At 43.9% G+C, this 17,981-nt stretch overlaps 1 protein-coding gene across 2 annotated transcripts in view; it reads left to right on the forward strand.

The window, feature by feature from the left end:
- The window catches only part of BRWD1 (bromodomain and WD repeat domain containing 1), a 523,732-nt gene that overhangs the window by 175,741 nt on the left and 330,010 nt on the right, over positions 1–17,981 (forward strand). For both annotated transcript variants that reach the window (XM_030203838.1, XM_030203839.1), the window contains exons 20-21: positions 1,170–1,263; positions 13,859–14,005. In XM_030203838.1, coding sequence (XP_030059698.1) covers positions 1,170–1,263; positions 13,859–14,005 — 241 coding nt within the window. The remainder of the gene's footprint in view (positions 1–1,169; positions 1,264–13,858; positions 14,006–17,981) is intronic.

A 17,981-nucleotide genomic window follows, 5' to 3' on the forward strand; every position in this document is an offset into this window, starting at 1 on the left:
AGAATAGTTAGGTAATACTTCTACAAATAAATGTGACTAAGTAACTCTTCTACTTAGCAGTGAACAGGCTCCCCATTGATTATTCTTTCTCTTTCAAGATTCTCACATTAGCCCATCATTATTTTTGCTCTGGCTGCCCACTGTTTCTCTTCAGTCTTTTTTATTACTTATAAACCATCCCAGTCTCTTAATTCCACCCGATACTTTTTTATTACTTATAAACCATCCCAGTCTCTTAATTCCACCCGATATTAGGGGGTTTTCTACTAAAGGTTAGCTCGAGTTATCTGCAGCAGGTCCCATTTTATTCCAGTGGGCCTTGCTGCAGATAACTCTAGCTAATCTTTAGTAAAAGACCCTCTTAATCTCTTGTCCCATCCCATCGTCAGGTATGCTCAGATGAAGCACACTGAAGCTACTTTAGTGTCATACTCCCACTTTATGGAATAGTCTCCCATTTTATATTCAAGTTGAAACCACCTGTAGTAAATATGAGCACCGAAAACTCTGTCCTTTCTACCAGACTAACTGCCAGGTCATCCATGCTTTCCTGCCTTCCTCTCACCTTGTTTGCTGCCACCTTGGTCATACCATCCCAATATTTTTATCCTTCACATTTAGTGTTCTAACACTTCTGGAGTGGAGGAGTAGCCTGATAGTTAGTGCAGTGGCCTGAGAACCAGGGGAACTGGGTTCAAGTCCCATTGCAGCTCCTTGTGACACTGGGCAAGTCACTTTTAATACTCTTGCTCTAGGTACAAAAAAAAGTACCAGTATAGAATATGTAAACTGGTTTGATTGTAACCACAGAAAGGTGGTATCTCAAATCCCATCCCCTTTCCTATGATATATTTTGATAATACAATTAAACTTAAGCCACCTCCTGTGTCTCTCCCTTGTCAGTCTCCCTATAAATTAGCTTTTTTTTTTTTTTTATTGTACACTGCTTAGGCCATTTTTCTATAGGAGATATATCAAATTAAACTATAAACATATTTTTTTTCTTATTTGCAGTTCTGTTAATTCATATTGTAATTTTGTAGCTCTCAATAAGAAAGGCACTGATAGGTCAAAGGCCCCCCCTTGTTCAATCAGTGTCTAATTGAAAGTTTTCCAGGGTGTATTGGTATTTGTGTTATGTTTGAAAATTGTTTATAAATATTTTGCAGAAAGCAAGAAGAATTTAGAATTGCAAAAGGGGAGGAAGAGAGAGCTTTCTATGCAGAAGAGAAGAAAAGGAAGTCATTTCAGCCACTACAAAAGGTAAAAGCCTTGTTAGGTCTTCACCAATATTTGCTTTGTGTGTTACAAGTAGCCCAAAATGTGCCAGCACGACTGATTTCTAGAATTTCTAGATTTGACCATATTTCTCCGGTATTAAAACAATTTCATTGGCTCCTAATTGGAGAAGTCAATTTAAAATCATGACTTTATTGCATTACATGGAGATTCTCCTTTATGTATAGCCACTGCTCTGAAACTCTGTAAGCCATCTGTAGATAGGGGCTCCTTTGATATACCTTTATTCAAACAGGTCATATTAGATGAATATTGAGATGTCTTACTTATGATATAAATGTTATGGGATACCCTACTTTATATGCTACGCTTTCTACCATTGCTGCTGACCTTTAGAAAGCAGTTAAAGGTATATTTTTCCAGCAGGCTTTCCCCTAGAATGCATATATTTTATTGATGTTTTTAGGTTGATGCAACAATTATGTTTGAGAACCTATGTTTTGATGGTAGGTATAACTTTGCTCTATTGTCCTTTTTGTATTTAGTTTTTGTATTTTATGTATTTTTGTAAAATTATAAGCCACATAGAATTGTGGATAGATGGGATACAAGATTTTTCTTAAATATTCTCAAATTTATAATTGTAGTAGCCCCCCACTTTTTTTGTACTTGTAATCTCCTTTTCCTATTAAGGTAATTTCTGTTGTGATCTTGGTGGGGAGGAGGGGGGGAAGCCAGAAAATAGTAAATCTTACTGCATCATAAGAATGCAGTCATGATTTTGAATTTGTGTACTAATCAGAACACACAAGCTGTGGGGCACATGTTTGTATACTATCTGTTATTCCAAAAAGGGTTTACAGTGGCTAACAGACTAAGAAGTTCTCTACGGTAGAGGGAATTACAAAAATTATCTTACAAAGTTAACATCATCCATCAAAATTCTAGTTTTTCATTACTTATCAAGTAATTATCCAAAATCAAATAATCCAGAATTATCCCTTGTACTCTGGAATGGTCTTCAGATTTTCACCCGAGGCCAGTATCGCTGTTCTGGTTGGAACCTTATCTATATCTATAAAACTACAGGATCGTAGTCTTTTGCTTATTCAGTTTCAGAAAATGGATAGTGTTGCTGTTCATGGTACAGACCAATGACTTCTCTTCTGCACTGTGAAAGGGCATCATTGTGATAAGAGCAGTTTAGTTATCTAGGGTTTTTTTTGATGGTGGTTGCCTAACCGTATACCTTATGCCTTGAAGGAACTTTTTTAGTGCCTAGACTTAATATGTATAGCAGATTTTAAAAATAACTATTCTGCAATTATTTCTAAGGCTGTTCTGTTTTTGAACAGCTGAGTTCAGGAGTCTTCACTTAGGTAAGTAAAACTCTGTTGGATTATTTCTAAAATAGATGAGCGGAAAAGCATAAAATCAAATGTCATTTCTTTGACTTTTTGAACTCCTCTTGAATAATTTCAGGGCAGGTCTGGAACTTTTTAAAATACTGTATTTTGAAGGAAAATGCCACAGATGTTGAATGTGCTTTTTGGACTTTCTCGGCAAATCTTCTGGTTGCCACTTATTTCCACTTCAAACTGATGCTAATTGTTGTGGCTAAATTAAAAAGCTTCTTGAGAAGAAAAATGAAGGCTTTCTTATGAAATCTTATTTGCTGGGAAAGGGATCTTGGGGTGATAGTATCTCAGGATCTGAAGGCGATGAAACAGTGTGACAAGGCGGTGGCCGTAGCTAGAGGGTTACTAGGCTGTATAGAGAGAGGTGTGACCAGCAGAAGAAAAGAGGTGTTGATGCCCCTGTACAAGTCGTTGGTGAGGCCCCACCTGGAGTATTGTGTTCAGTTTTGGAGGCCAAATCTTGCTAAGGATGTAAAAAGAATTGAAGCAGTGCAAAGAAAAGCTACGAGGATGGTATGGGATTTGCGTTACAAGACGTATGAGGAGAGACTTATGGAGTGGAGGAGTGGCCTAGTGGTTAGGGTGGTGGACTTTGGTCCTGGGGACCTGAGGAACTGAGTTCGAGTCCCACTTCAAGCACAGGCAGCTCCTTGTGACTCTGGGCAAGTCACTTAACCCTCCATTGCCCCATGTAAGCCGCATTGAGCCTGCCATGAGTGGGAAAGCGCGGGGTACAAATGTAAAAAAAAAAAAAAAAAAAAAGACGTATGAGGAGAGACTTGTGGACCTGAACATGTATACCCTGGAGGAAAGAAGAAACAGGGGTGATATGATACAGACGTTCAAATATTTGAAAGGTATTAATCTGCAAACAAACCTTTTCCGGAGATGGGAAGGCGGTAGAACGAGAGGGCATGAAATGAGATTGAAGGGGGGCAGACTCAAGAAGAATGTCAGGAAGTATTTTTTCACGGAGAGGGTGGTGGATGCTTGGAATACCCTCCCGCGGGAGGTGGTGGAGATGAAAACGGTAACGGAATTCAAACATGCGTGGGATAAACATAAAGGAATCCTGTGCAGAAGGAAGGGATCCTCAGGTGCTTAGCCTAGAATGCGTGGCAGAGCTGGTGGTTGGGAGGCAGGGCTAGTGCTGGGCAGACTTATACGGTCTGTGCTGGGACTGGTGGTTGGGAGGCGAGACTAGTGCTGGGCAGACTTATACGGTCTGTGCCGGGACTGGTGGTTGGGAGGCGAGACTAGTGCTGGGCAGACTTATACGGTCTGTGCCAGAGCCGGTGGTGGGAGGCAGGGATAGTGCTGGGCAGACTTATACGGTCTGTGCCAGAGCTGGTGGTGGAAGGCGGGACTGGTAGTTGGGAGGCGGGGATAGTGCTGGGCAGACTTACAGGGTCTGTGCCAGAGCTGGTGGTTGGGAGGCGGGGATAGGGCTGGCCAGACTTATACGGTCTGTGCACTGAAGAGGACAGTACAAATAAAAAAGTAGCACATATGAATTTATCTTCTTGGGCAGACTGGATGGACCATGCAGGTCTTTTTCTGCCGTCATCTACTATGTTTACTATCACATCTCTGAAACAACGAGATAGGGGACCATCCCCTTCTGACATATCCCTGAAACGATCAAGATGGGGTATAATGCAGTATTCATATCACTGCCTAAAATCAATTTGCCTTGCCTAAAAGCCAGTAATGCTGTCTTCATCCGTAGAAAAAAGACTTCTTGATGGTCATTTGGGGCATATATTGAGGCCAGCGTTACTTCAAATGAGTCTAATAAGAAATGAAGAAACAAAAAACAAATTTTCTGGTCCCGTTTCAACTTCAACACCTGCACCTGCATTTGTCGATGAATGAGTACAGCTACTTCCCCACTTCTTAAAAACATCTATCACTAACGCACAAAAAATATGGGTAAATTGAGGATGTGACAAGTATTTTTCATGAACACGTTGTAGGTTCGTTTCCTGTAAAAACAAAATAAATAGAATTAAATAAAATACAACATGTGACGCGTGATGGAGCATCTTTGCTGCTTCTGTGGAGAGTTTAAGTTCTTAACATTATCAGCCTTTATAACCACTATAGATGGTTTGCATAAACAAAACATAACATTTATTCCCCCAACCCCAAAGAACCAAAAATACAAGAACATATTCCAAATCCAACTCGAGACCCCCACACCCACACCCATAGGCGTAGACTGGGGGGGGCGAGGGGGGGCAGTGCCCCCCCAAACGACGCGAGGCGCTGCCGCGCCATTAGTTAAAAAAAAAAAAAAGTTAAAAAAAAAAAAAAAAAAACACATGCAGGCACGCGCTCCTCTCCGTCCGCTTGGCTTCCCTGCCCTCTCTATCTGCGTCCCGCCTTCCTCTGACGTCATTTCCTTTCGGGCGGGACGCAGAGAGACAGAGAGGGCACTACGGCAGGGAAGCCAAGCGGACGGAGAGGAGCGTCTCCGTCTACTCCTCTCTCTTCCTCCCTCCCTCCGGCGCAGGCAGCAGTCTTTTCCAGCGTTCCTGGCAGCGGTAGCGTTGTACACGCTGCCTTTGGCTCTGCCCCGAAGCCTTCTCTTCAAGTTCCTGTTCCCGCATAGGTGGGAACAGGAACTTGAAGAGAAGGCTTCCGGGGCAGACCGAAGGCAGCGTGTATATCGCTACAGCTGCCAGGAACGCTGGAAAAGACTGCTGCCTGCGCCGGAGGGAGGGAGGAAGAGAGGGGGTAAACGGAGTCACCATCTTGGACCTCGCGCGGGGGGGGGGGGGGGGAGGGGTGGGGAGATGGATAGTACTGGGAGGGATGGGGAGCAGAGGGAAGGAGCAAGAGATGGATGGGACTGGGAGGGTGGGAAGCAGTGGGAAGGAGCAGGAGATGGATGGGACTGGGAGGGTGGGAAGCAGTGGGAAGGAGCAGGAGATGGATGGGACTGGGAGGGTGGGAAGGAGCAGGAGATGGATGGGACTGGGAGGGTGGGAAGGAGCAGGAGATGGATGGGACTGGGAGGGTGGGAAGCAGTGGGAAGGAGCAGGAGATGGATGGGACTGGGAGGGGTGGGGAGCAGCGGGAAGGAGCAAGAGATGGTTGGGACTGGGAGGGGTGGGGAGCAGAGGAAAGGAGCAAGAGATGGATGGGACTGCGAGGGGTGGGGAGCAGAGGGATGGACCAGGAGATGGATGGGATTTGGAGAGGTCAGGCACAGCAGAGGGAAGGAGCAAGAGATGGATGGGACGGAGGGATGGTGAGCAGAGGGAAGGAACAGAAGATGGATGGGACTGGGAGGGGTGGGGAGCAGAGGGAAGGAGCAAGAGATGGATGGGACTGGGAGGGTGGGGAGCAGAGGGAAGCCTACTGGAAAGAAGACACTGCATAAAACAGAAGACACTGGGATCAAAGCGAATAGAAAAACTACATGATCAGACAACAAAGGTAAATAAAAGTTTATTTTATTCATAATTTATTAATTGAAATGTCAGCTTTTTGAAATGTGCATCTGTGATATTTTGCCTGTAAATTTCATTTCCTTCCTCCATATTAGCATATTCATTTGCATATGTATATATGCAAATGATATGCTAATATGCTCCGCCCATTTTTTGCCCCCCCAAATGAAACAGTCAAACTACGCCTATGCCCACACCCAACCCTCCCCCACCTCTTCATCACCCTCCCTTACAACCCTCAATCCTCTCATCACACACCAGAGAGACACCTCACACAAGGAAGGTCCCTGAGTGGGATACAAAGGACTTAACCCACAGAACCAAACCCACCCTTCACTCACACATAACCTAAGCTAAAGGAATCTTTCAGATCTATCTCTGCTTAAGAACACATATTTAGACCTGCAGTCACCCGTAAATTGTACAGAAGTTATAGTGAAGCCAAGAATATCTCAATGTTAACACTCGTGCAGAGGAGGAGAGAAGAGAAAACGGAGAAAAAAATGAATCACATAAGAGTCCAGTGGATAACCACTCTTGATGGGGCAGAAGCTGACACATTGGGAACAGTAAGTTTAGCTTTTCCTGGCACCCACTGTCAGCACTATAGATTCGCTCGGGTTGCAGGCGCAACAGCTCCAGGAAGGAGAGTAGTAGGCACAATCCCCGCATTCAGTAATTTCCAAGCAGCTATAAGGGTGCAAGCATGATACAGTTTACCCGCCACTTCAAAGCAAATGGAGAAGGGAAAGGCCCAGCGATATGAAAACGTTTTCCTGGTCAGAATCTTAAGCGCAGGCTTCATACTCTTGTGTTGATTTAAGGTAAACGGACAAGTTTTGGAACACTGTAATCCTGGCACCATCCCCTTCTGACATATCCCTGAAACAATCAAGATGGGGTGTAACGCAGTATTCATATCACTGCCTAAAATCAATTTGCCTTGCCTAAAAGCCAGTAATGCTGTCTTCATCCGTAGAAAAAAGACTTCTTGATGGTCATTTGGGGCATATATTGAGGCCAGCGTTACTTCAAATGAGTCCCGTTTCAACTTTAACACCTGCATTTGTCGATGAATGAGTACAGCTACTTCCCCACTTCTTAAAAACATCTATCACTAACGCACAAAAAATATGGGTAAATTGAGGATGTGACAAGTATTTTTCATGAACACGTTGTAGGTTCGTTTCCATTGAAATCCAGAGACTTTCCCCAGATGCTTTCTGCAAAATCTTTTCCTGCATCTCAAAGGTAGTAAATTGAACAATATCATCATGGGAGCGTGTTTCATATCAGCAAAGGAAAAATCAGTGTCAGACCCCAACAGTTGAGTACAGAGAGTGCACAGTAATAGGAACATCCTCCGTTGCACCTCCCTCTGGAACCCCTCGAAAAGGAAGGTTCTTCCTTCTGCCATGATTTTTAAGGTCATCCAGCTTGTATCCGTAGTTAACACATCAGTGTGGTCCAGTATCTCCTCCTTAGAGGATTTAATCTCTTTGCGGAGCTCATTGAAATGCTTTTTAAGATATTGCAAAACACTGCGTTTAGCTAGTGCTCTGCATATGTCAGCTATAAACAGAGCCAAATCCAAGTACAATGGAGAAAGTAAGTCCAGGGAAGCATGGCGCAGTGCTCCCTTACCAGCCTGTCATCGTCCTTGCCTCTCTCTATGCGGAGGAATGCCCTTTGCTCGTGCAACCACAGGTCTTTGACTCCAAATCTACCAGATCGGGTGAGAGCAGTCCATGGATGATAGCGGATAGACGCTATAGCAGTGTAGTTAGTGGAGGAGCTAGTCCACAGATGATAGTGAATAGACACTATAGCAGTGTAGTTAGTGGAGGAGCTAAGGATCTAGGTGGCCATTTGACAGTGTAACATCACTTCCTCCATCTCTGGGAAATTTCTTTACTTTTTTTCTTATGTAATTCAATCCCGAATTCTTCTAATTTCTGTTTAAATTCTTTGTTTATCAGACTCTTCTAAGGAAACCCATCTTTCAGGGGTACTATCTTATCTATTCCTTTCTGTTGGACCTTCATCATCTCATTAGTTTTCTCAATTGCGAGCACCATGAGGTCCAGGGAACACGTATTAAGAATCCCAGCCTAGTTGTTCAAAAATACTTTTTCATCTAAGAATAATTTTGGCGCTTTGGCAATTCTCAGACCTCAGGGAATAAGTTCATGCTTACAGTATTTGAGAAGAGTTGCACCATGCTATTCTGCAGTTATTAATCGTTTTGATTCATTAAAAAAGATCTTTCCATAAAACTGAATGTGCATCAGTGGGATCTATATAAAAGGCTGACAGACGGTTAAGTACTTCTTTTACAAATATGTAGAGAAGCTAAACCCTTCTTCCATGATTGGGAAGTGTTACGTCTGTGCTCACCTCGCCCTCTGGTGGCCAGAACCAGTGGCTGCTATGGACTGTCACCCGTTCCAGACTAGCCCCGTCCAGTCCGGATCTTCCAAGCTGTCGGATTTGTCTGTGTTGTTTGACCCTGCACAGCTCTCGTAGTGGCCTGGTGATTGCAGCAGCTGACCCTCAGTTGCTGCTGGGCTTATTAGCCATTTGGAATCTCTCTGGCTTTGCCTTTGCATCGTCTAAGGCCCTGGTATGTTGGTGCTTGCTGCACTTCAGCCTGAGTTTGTTTCCTTGTTCTAGTTGCTTGCCTGAAGTTCTTGCCTGTTTCTAGTTAGTCTTTGCTTAGATTAGGGTTTGCATGTTTCTTAGTCTTGCTCCTTGTTTGTAGTTCTTTGCTTATGGTTCTGTTTTGTCTGTCTTCAGTGGCTGCTTGCAGCTTTTAGTTCTTTCCCTTGTTTGTCAATGTTGTTTGTTTTCTGCTTTTGTGGCTGCTTGCAGCTCCCAGTTTCTGTCCCCTAGATTGTTTATTTCCCCTCTGACCCTCAGTCCTGGTTCAGCCTAGTGGGTATCCAGTCCTGCCTTGTCCAGAAAGTCTTGCCAGCCACCTGCAGCCAGGAGCTCCTGGTGAAAAGTGGCCAAGTGCAGGTGAAATTTAAGGGTACCTGCTCTGCTTATTCCTGCTTGTCTGTCTCTGCTGCAACTCCAGTCCGGGGTTCCAGTCCTGTTCTGCCTAGTCTCCGGTGTGGGGTGGTTTTGCCTGCCACTGCCACTCCTCGGCAGTGGCCCAAGGGCTCACAAACCCAGTTCCAGCATTGAAAACGTGGCAGGAAGCTATTATACCTTCTTAAATACCTTAGCTTCCACTACCAAAAATAGAACAAAGTGAGGTCTTAATCACTTATCATCAACTATAACAATCCTCACATGTGTTAAATGGCTGAAAGATATCTATTGTGCTTTAAAAATCACAGGGAGGAAAAGCCTCAGCAAGCAAGGATGACTTTTCAAATATAGTCACATCAAGGCTTTGTTGCAGTCATTGGCATAAAAACCTCCCTCGTGTCCTTTTATTGTATAACATTTTTGTACTTTTTCATAAAGTTCTTCAAATATCTCAAAACTACTTAACATGTCCACATGCCCATATCAGCATTTTCTAAATATTCCTCTGCCTCCGACAACGGTCAGCGTTTCGCAAACTGCATTAAGGGAATGGCAGGATCATTTCAGCTGCAGGCACCTTGAACAGAGTATTATGCAACATATCTTACAAAAACATATATTCCAGTAGATATAAACACTTAAAATATTTAGCAACAATATTCAGCAACACATTCCTTGCTGCTTGACCGGGACATAGTAATCCAAGATGACATTGTCCTTGTTTAAATAGATGCCATCAAAGAACTATCCAATCACATCCAAGGAAGGTGGAGCAATACATCCAAATTCTTCTCATATCAGAAAAAATGGACCCACTCTTTTTTTCCTATTTAAACCCGTGGGTTCTAGTGATTTTTCTCCGAGGACAAGCAGGCTGCTTCTCCTCACTGGACGTCGACTTAGGAATCAAAATAAAAACAAAGTTTTGCCAGAGTCTTCTGGTGCGGGCAGTGCACACTGCACATGCGCGGATGACTTCCCACCCGTCGCGTGAGCGTGCCTCAGTTTTCTTTTCTCCGCGTTGAGGTGCGGTAAGATTTTTTTTCTGCGCTCCTCTCAGGCCCAGGGAAGAGTCTTCGCGAGTAATCGTTATTTTCTTCTATGTTTTTCTTTATCTTATTAAAAAAAAAAAAAAAAAGAGCTCCCGTAGTGTATTTTTAGTTTTGTCCTCCGAGGAACCGTGGACATTGGAGTGTTTTCCAACCCTCATCATCCAGAACGAGAGGGGTTACTTCTGCATCCCAACCGCCAGTCCCTGGCTCTCACGGCCTGGATGTTGAGAGTTTAGAATTCGCCTCCTTGGGTTTTTCAGAGGGTGTCTTTTGAGTCTTGGTTGCTTCCAGGAAAGATTCCACGAAAAGGTGTTATTCTTTCAAATGGAGGAGGTTTGCCGTCTGGTGTGACAGCAAGGCTCTAGATCCTCTTTCTTCTCCTACACAGACCATGCTTGAATACCTTCTACACTTTTCAGAGTCTGGTCTCAAGACCAACTCCATAAGGGATCACCTCAGTGCAATTAGTGCTTATCGGCGTGTAGAGGGTAAGCCGATCTCTTCATGAGAAGTTTGCTTTTGTCAAAGCCCCGGTCAAACCTCCACCAGTGTCATGGGATCTCAATGTCATTCTCACCCAGCTGATGAAAGCTCCTTTCAAACCACTGAATTCCTGCCATCTGAAGTACTTGACCTGGAAGGTCATTTTTTTGGTGGCTGTTACTTCAGCTTGTAGAGTCAGTGAGCTTCAGACCCTGGTAGTGCATGCACCGTATATCAAGTTCTATCACAACAGTGTAGTCCTCCGCATGCACTCCTAAGTTCCTGCCGAAGGTGGTGTTGGAGTTCCATCTGAACCAATCAATCGTCTTGCCAACATTCTTTCCCCATCCTCAAATCTGCCCTAGCGAAAGCAGTTTGCATACCTTGGACTGCAAGCGAGCATTAGCCTTTTACGTGGAGCAGACAAAGCCCTTCAGACAGTTCGCCCAGTTGTTCTTTCGATCCCAACAGGAGGGGAGTCGCCATCGGAAAACGCACAATCTCCAATTGGCTAGCAGATTGCATTTCCTTCACTTATGCCCAAGCTGGGTTGACTCTAGAGGGCCATGTCATGGCTCATAATGTTAGAGCCATGGCTGAGTCAGTGGCTCACTTAAAGTAGCCTCCATTGAAGAGATTTGCAAGGCTGCAATGTGGTCATCAGTCCACACATTCACATCTCACTACTGCCTTCAGCAGTATACCCGACGCGACAGTTGGTTTGGGCAGTCGATGCTGCAGAATCTGTTCGTGGTTTAGAATCCAACTCCACCCCCCCCCCCCCCCCCCCACAGACCCATTTTTGTTCTGTTCCAGGCTGCACTCCCAGTTAGTTGTTTATGGTTTCAGGTCAATCTATGTTATGTCCTTGCCGTTGCGAGGCTCAATTGACCAATGTTCATTGTTTTGGTGGTTGGGAGGCGGGGATAGGGCTGGCCAGACTTATACGGTCTGTGCACTGAAGAGGACAGTACAAATAAAAAAAGTAGCACATATGAATTTATCTTCTTGGGCAGACTGGATGGACCGTGCAGGTCTTTTTCTGCCGTCATCTACTATGTTTATGTTTTGAGTGAGCCTAGTTGCTAGGGATATCCCACAAATGAGAACAAGCAGCCTGCTTGTCCTCGGAGAAAGCAAAGATACATACCTATAGCAGGTATTCTCTAAGGACAGCAGGCTAATTGTTCTCACAAACCCGCCCACCTCCCCTTTGGAGTAGTTGTTGTGTATTTGTTTTTATGTTTTTTGATTAAACTGAGGAGGCATGCTCACGCGACGGGCAAGAAGTCGTCCGCGCATGCGTTCTGCACGCGCGCCAAGAGACTCTGGCAAAACTGTTTTTATTTTGCTTGCAAAATGCCAATTCCTGGGCCGACGCGGACGTCGACCCGCATGTGAGAACAATCAGCCTGCTGTCCTTGGAGAATACCCGCTACAGGTAAGTATCTTTGCTGTACATAAGTATTGCCATACTGGGACAGACCAAAGATCCATCAAGCCCAGCATCCTGTTTCCAACAGTGGCCAATCCAGGTCACAAGTACCTGGCAAGATCCAAAAAAAGTACAATACATTTTATGCTGCTTATCCTAGAAATAAGCAGTGGATTTTCCCCAAGTCTATTTTAATAATGGTCTATGGACTTTTCCTTTAGAAAGCTATCCAAACCTTTTTTTAAACCCTGCTAAGCTAACTGCTTTTACTACATTCTCTGGCAACAAATTCCAGAGTTTAATTATATGTTGAGTGATGAAAAAGTTTCTCGGATTCGTTTTAAATTTACCGCTTTGTAGCTTCATTGTGTACCCCCTAGTCCTAGTATTTTTGGGAAGAGTAAACAATTGATTCATGTCTACCTATTTCACTCCAGTCATTATTTTATAGACCTCTATCATATCTCCCCTCAGCTGTCTTTTCTCCAAGAGCCCTAGTCGCTTTAGCCTTTCCTCATAGGGAAGTCATTCTATCCCCTTTATCATTTTTGTCGCTCTTTTCTGTACCTTTTCTAATTCCACTACATCTTTTAAAGATGCAGTGACCAGAATTGAGCACAATATTTGAGGTGCAGTCGCACCATAGAGCGATATAAAGGTGGTATAATAGCCTCATTTTTGTTTTCCATTTCTTTCCTAATAATACCTAACATTTTATTTGCTAGCCGCTGCCACATACAATTGCATAAGACATTTTCTTCTATTTCCACTACGCTTAAGTGGAGCTACCCAATCTAAGACCATACACTTTAATGAAAAAAAAATCATGATTTAGTTCTTCACAATGATTTTCCTAAGGAGTGTCCTTATGTGTAGCAATGGTGCTTTTATGTTCATCATCCTCGTTTTAAAAGAACGTGACGTCTGTCCTATATGTAATTTGTCACATGGACTTTGAATCACATAAATAACAAAGGATATTTGACAAGAAGTATCTGTATATAATTTATAGATCTCTCTGTCTAAAGGGTTTCTAAATTCAGTTCCAACCATTTAGAGCAAATCATGCACGCTGTACAAATTTGATGACCCTTTACAGGGGTTACTCATTGTCTCCTGTTAGCTTCACTGCCCATCGGCTATATATGCTGTTTCAGATTTCTTCCTCTACTAAATGCCATTTTCTACCTACAGTAAGTAAATCCAGGAAGAATATTAACTATATTCCAGTGGTGGTTAATAATCTTCATTACTTGATATACTGAACTTGTATACTGCATCACACATGTTAAGACCTCTTCATCAGGTCTAACCTTTTAGTTATCATGACACTATTTTTACGTTCAATTTCTGTATGGAGATCTATTTGGGAGAACTGTTGACTATATGGTGATTAGTAAAGTATCTCTGCTTAAGTTCATACATATTGCTGGGGAAGTAGAGCTGGATGCCAAATCAAGCTGCACCTGGTTTTGCTGTAAAGCCGTTTTACAGTAAGATGCAGATGACATCATTGGTGTGTACTGTTACAGAAGCATACTACCTTTAGATCCAAATTGGTAGGAGAATAGAAAATAAATAAATAGTAATATAGTTACTATTCTACTGTCTTAATTTTTAGAAAGAAGAATTCTATTTACAAATGGTTTGTTGTATTTTGCCGTAACAGTCCATTTATGTTTTTGTAAATGACAAAACTAATTGAATAATTCAATTTGCTCTTTGTGTGTAAATCAGAATGATTTTGTGGTTTCCTCGCTACGGTCCAGACAGAGACGGATTTGTCAGCTAAGAAAATCAGGTTATAGAACACGCAGTAATGTTGAACAGTTCATTGAACTGTCATGTGAGGAAGGAGAGGAGACTACTAGCTCTGCAGAACAGGTAAACTCTAAATGCTGCATTCTTAAATAGTCTGGGAAAAGCATTTATCCTATGTATAAAATGAATGTAATCAGAAAAAACTAATGTATTAAGACCATAGGGTCAACTATTTTAAAGTCAGAGAAGGGTGCATAACTAATGAGGTAAGCAACTGAATAAAAGTATTCGCTGTTCAAAGTTGGAACAGGAAGTATATGGGAAGCAGAACAGAGGCAACCTGGACACACATTTCTTTTATTAAAATTCTTATATACAGCACATACCAACAAGTGTTTTTTTTCACAGTGGTTTATATAAACTTTCATAAAATAGTCAACATACAAGATCTCAGTGCACAAATTAATATTTTTTAAATGTAAAAGAAATCCAGCATACCAGTAACTCCTAATGAGTCACTTAATCCTAAAAAGAGCAACATTTTAATTTATTTTTAAACTACTTCTCATTTGTTTTCAGCCTGAATTCTCTAGGTAGCACCCCAGTAACCCCCTTAATGGCTCACTTAACCTGAAAATAGCCACATTTCACTATTCTTTTTAAATTGCTTCATTGTTTCCAGTTTGAGTTCTCTAGTTCAGTGTTTCCCAAGCCAGTCCTGGAATATCCCTTGTCGTTCAGGTTTTCAGGATATCTATAATGAATATGTATGAGGGATTTTCATATAATGGAGGCAATGTATGCAAAATCAAGTTCATGCATATTCACTGTGGATATCCCGAAAACCTCATTGGGTACTCCAGGACTGGACTTGGGAAACACTGCTCTATAATACAGAACATTCTGGATCTCAACCTCTCTCCCTTTTATTTCCTTTCTAGTAGGAACTGTCAACAAGATAGCTTGACTCAATCTCAAAGTTCTTCCTGGAATATATCTTTGTGATCTAGTATGTAAATAATCAGGATATGGTTTTCAAGGCCTTAGAAATCTACAAGAAGATCTTTAATTTTAACTTGACAATATTGGAAGCTGAAAGTTGGGGATATACTCTCATATCTTGATCTCAAAAGGAACTGTACAACTGCATTCTGCACTAACAGTAATTGGTGATCCCGCATTACCCAGTCTGGAGCTTGTAACAAGCTGAAAAACAGAGCTTTGTAGAGTATGTGAGCCAAGTGGGCGCGAGTGTCTTTCCATCTACCACAAGAATGCAATTACCGCAGTTATTTTTCTACTGCAGTGAGGAGAGGTTTTTCTGCTGTCTTTTCACAATGCTTGGTCTGGAAAGAGCTTCTCTATTGCCTTTCAGCATTTTTTTGCCTTATTTTTCAGTGTTCCCGTTCGTGGGTCCCCCCCCCCCCCCCCCCCCCCTGTATTCTTTCAGGTTTTTTTCCAAGTTTTAAGTTTTCTTTAGTTCCCTTTTTCTGGTGCCTTGCCCTCTTTTCAGGCACCATCGATTTGTTTGATTTAGCAGGGGAATTTTTTCCGTCCATGTCCACGAAAATTCTCAGTGTCTTCAAGTGCTGAACCCGTTGCAATCGGACCATCTCTTGCAAAGTCATCCATTCCTGGTGTTTTCAGTGTTTAGGGCCTGACCATAGCCCTGCTAACTGTGTCCTCTGTCTTTGCTTGACAAAGAGGACCCAGGTGCCCAGGGAAGCTCAACGCTAGAAGTTTTGGAGACAGATCCGAATCCTCGACGTCAGGGGCTGCACTGGGAATGTAGGTTTGCATGGCTGCTACGAGACCCATGGACACTGGGAGCAGTGGTGTGTCGAGTGAGTCTCTACCTGTCTTGACGCCGACTGCTGGGCAGGGCCACTGGGACCGTGCAGCGTTGTATCCAACCCCAAGACAACGTGAGGGTTTGACGTCTGCACCGAGGAGCTTCAATGCTTCGGGCTAAGGCCAAGAAGCATTGGCATTGGTCATCCTTGACATATAGTGACAGGAGCTCCAGGATGTTGAGGGATTCAGCACCTGAGAAGCAGCGCAGGGAGAACCGCTCACCCTGTATCCAGGAGGTGCCGATGCGTCTGTCTCCTAGCAGCCAGGACCCAGCGTTCCATCTTAGCCCCATCAGTTCTACAGCCTGTCGCAGAGCCTGCACTGCAGCCTTTATCGGTGTCGGCCCTCTGAGTGTATCCGGGCCTTGCTTCCTGAGCGGCTGGATGGTTTCTTGCAACGGTGTGCATCGGGGGTGCTTGCGCTTATCCTGCCTCCTGTTGTGGCTCCGGTGTCAACTGACATCCAAGCCAGTAACCCTTCGACTTTGATGGAAGAAGCTTCACTGGAGTCGAGGCAGTAGCTGATTCAATGCCCCTCTCGAGGGCATGGCGCATCTAAGTTGAAGCTGGCTCTGTCTCAGCCCTTCCACGATGAGTTGCTCTCTGACATCAATAAGGAACGCTCATGGGAGTCAGAGGAGGATCCCCTCTGAACCCTCCCCTGTGCATGAAAGAAGAAAATCTCTGCAGAACCTTTCATTTCCCTGTTTTGTGAAGGAAATGACCGAGGCCATTTCATATTGTTTGGAGGTGGAGGATGAGCTCGGGGCAAGATACTAGAGTTCCTGGACCACGAGTTTCCTCCTAGGGAGGCTGTGACTGTCCCTCTCCATGAGGTACTCCAGGAAGTCCTCATTTGGAATTGGGAGTCCCCTCTGTTGGTCCTTGTCCTGCCCAAAATTGACATGATGTACCGGATCTACACCGCACCTGGGTTTGATGAACCCCAGTTGCCTCATCATTCAAAAGTGGTGGAATCCGCCCTCAAAAGAGCCAGGAGTACTAAAGACTATGCCTTGGCACTCCCAGGTAGAGAAGCTAGGTCCTTGGACTCTTCTTGGACGATGATGTTTCAGGCTTCAGTGCTTGTGTCTCGTATATACAATCCTATCGGCTCTTTACGAGTATGTACTTGTGGGAATTGGTGCTCAGGTTGCTAATCTTGAATGATTCTCTTCCACAGGCAGAGTCAGTGCGCCAGTTGGCTAAGCAGCAGAAGGCATATAAGGTATGTCGTAAGTTCTAGGCCAGGTGTGCCTACAATACTTTTGATGTGGCATTCCAGGATCTCTGCCCATATAGCAATGTGCAGACTCTCATGGCTGCGTGTTTCTGACTTGAAACCTTCGGTTCAGCAGAGGTTGGCTGATGCCCCTGCCAGGGGGATTGTCTTTTTGAGAAAAGGTTGAGGAGGTCGCTGACCAAATTGAGAAACATACTGATAGCATCTCTTCTCTTTCCCGCAGGACACCTGCATATTCCTCCTCATCTAGGTCTTTTAGCAATTCAAGGAGGGGTGCCTACTACTCCCAGAGATGTAGGTACACCATCTCCTCTCGCCAACCTGCTTAGGCTCAGTCCAGCGTACTCGTTCTCATCAACATCATGTGCCTAAAGCCCCTGCTGCTTCCCAGTCATAGCAAGGGACGAGCTTTTGACTGGCTCCAGCAGAGCATAGCCGCTATCAAAGTGTCCGAACCGGTCGACTTGCTGGTCATGGAGAGGCTGAAGTTTTTCCAGAAAAGGGTGGCCCCTTATAACCTCTGACTGGCGGGTTCTTCAAATAGTCTGGCTCGGATATTCCCTAAATTGGCGTCTAAAACCTCCAAATTGCCTATCGAGAGCTCATTGCTTCAGCTCTCAGTCCTTCTGAAGGCCCATGCGGTCGAGCCCATTCCACCGGGAAGAAAAGGCGGGGATTCTTTTCCAGGTACTTCCTTGTGCAAAAGAAGATGGGGTATGTATCCTATCCTAGACCTAAGGGACCTGAACAAATTCCTGGTCAGCGAAAAGTTCAGGATGGTTTCTCTTGTCACCCTTCTACCCATGATTTAGGAAAATGATTGGCTATGCTTTCCGGACTTAAAGGATTCAAATAGTGGTGCTGGGCTTGCCGGCATGGCATGTTCCTTCAAGCCACTTATCTGGCGGGCAAGAAAACAACAGTCTGGCCGATAGGTTGAGCAGGCTTACACAATCGCACAAGTGATCCCTCAATATGGCATTGCCTGTGAGACCTTCTGAGC

This window comes from Microcaecilia unicolor, chromosome 5, assembly GCF_901765095.1.
Source record: "Microcaecilia unicolor chromosome 5, aMicUni1.1, whole genome shotgun sequence".
In the NCBI taxonomy this organism is placed as follows: Eukaryota; Metazoa; Chordata; class Amphibia; order Gymnophiona; family Siphonopidae; genus Microcaecilia; species Microcaecilia unicolor.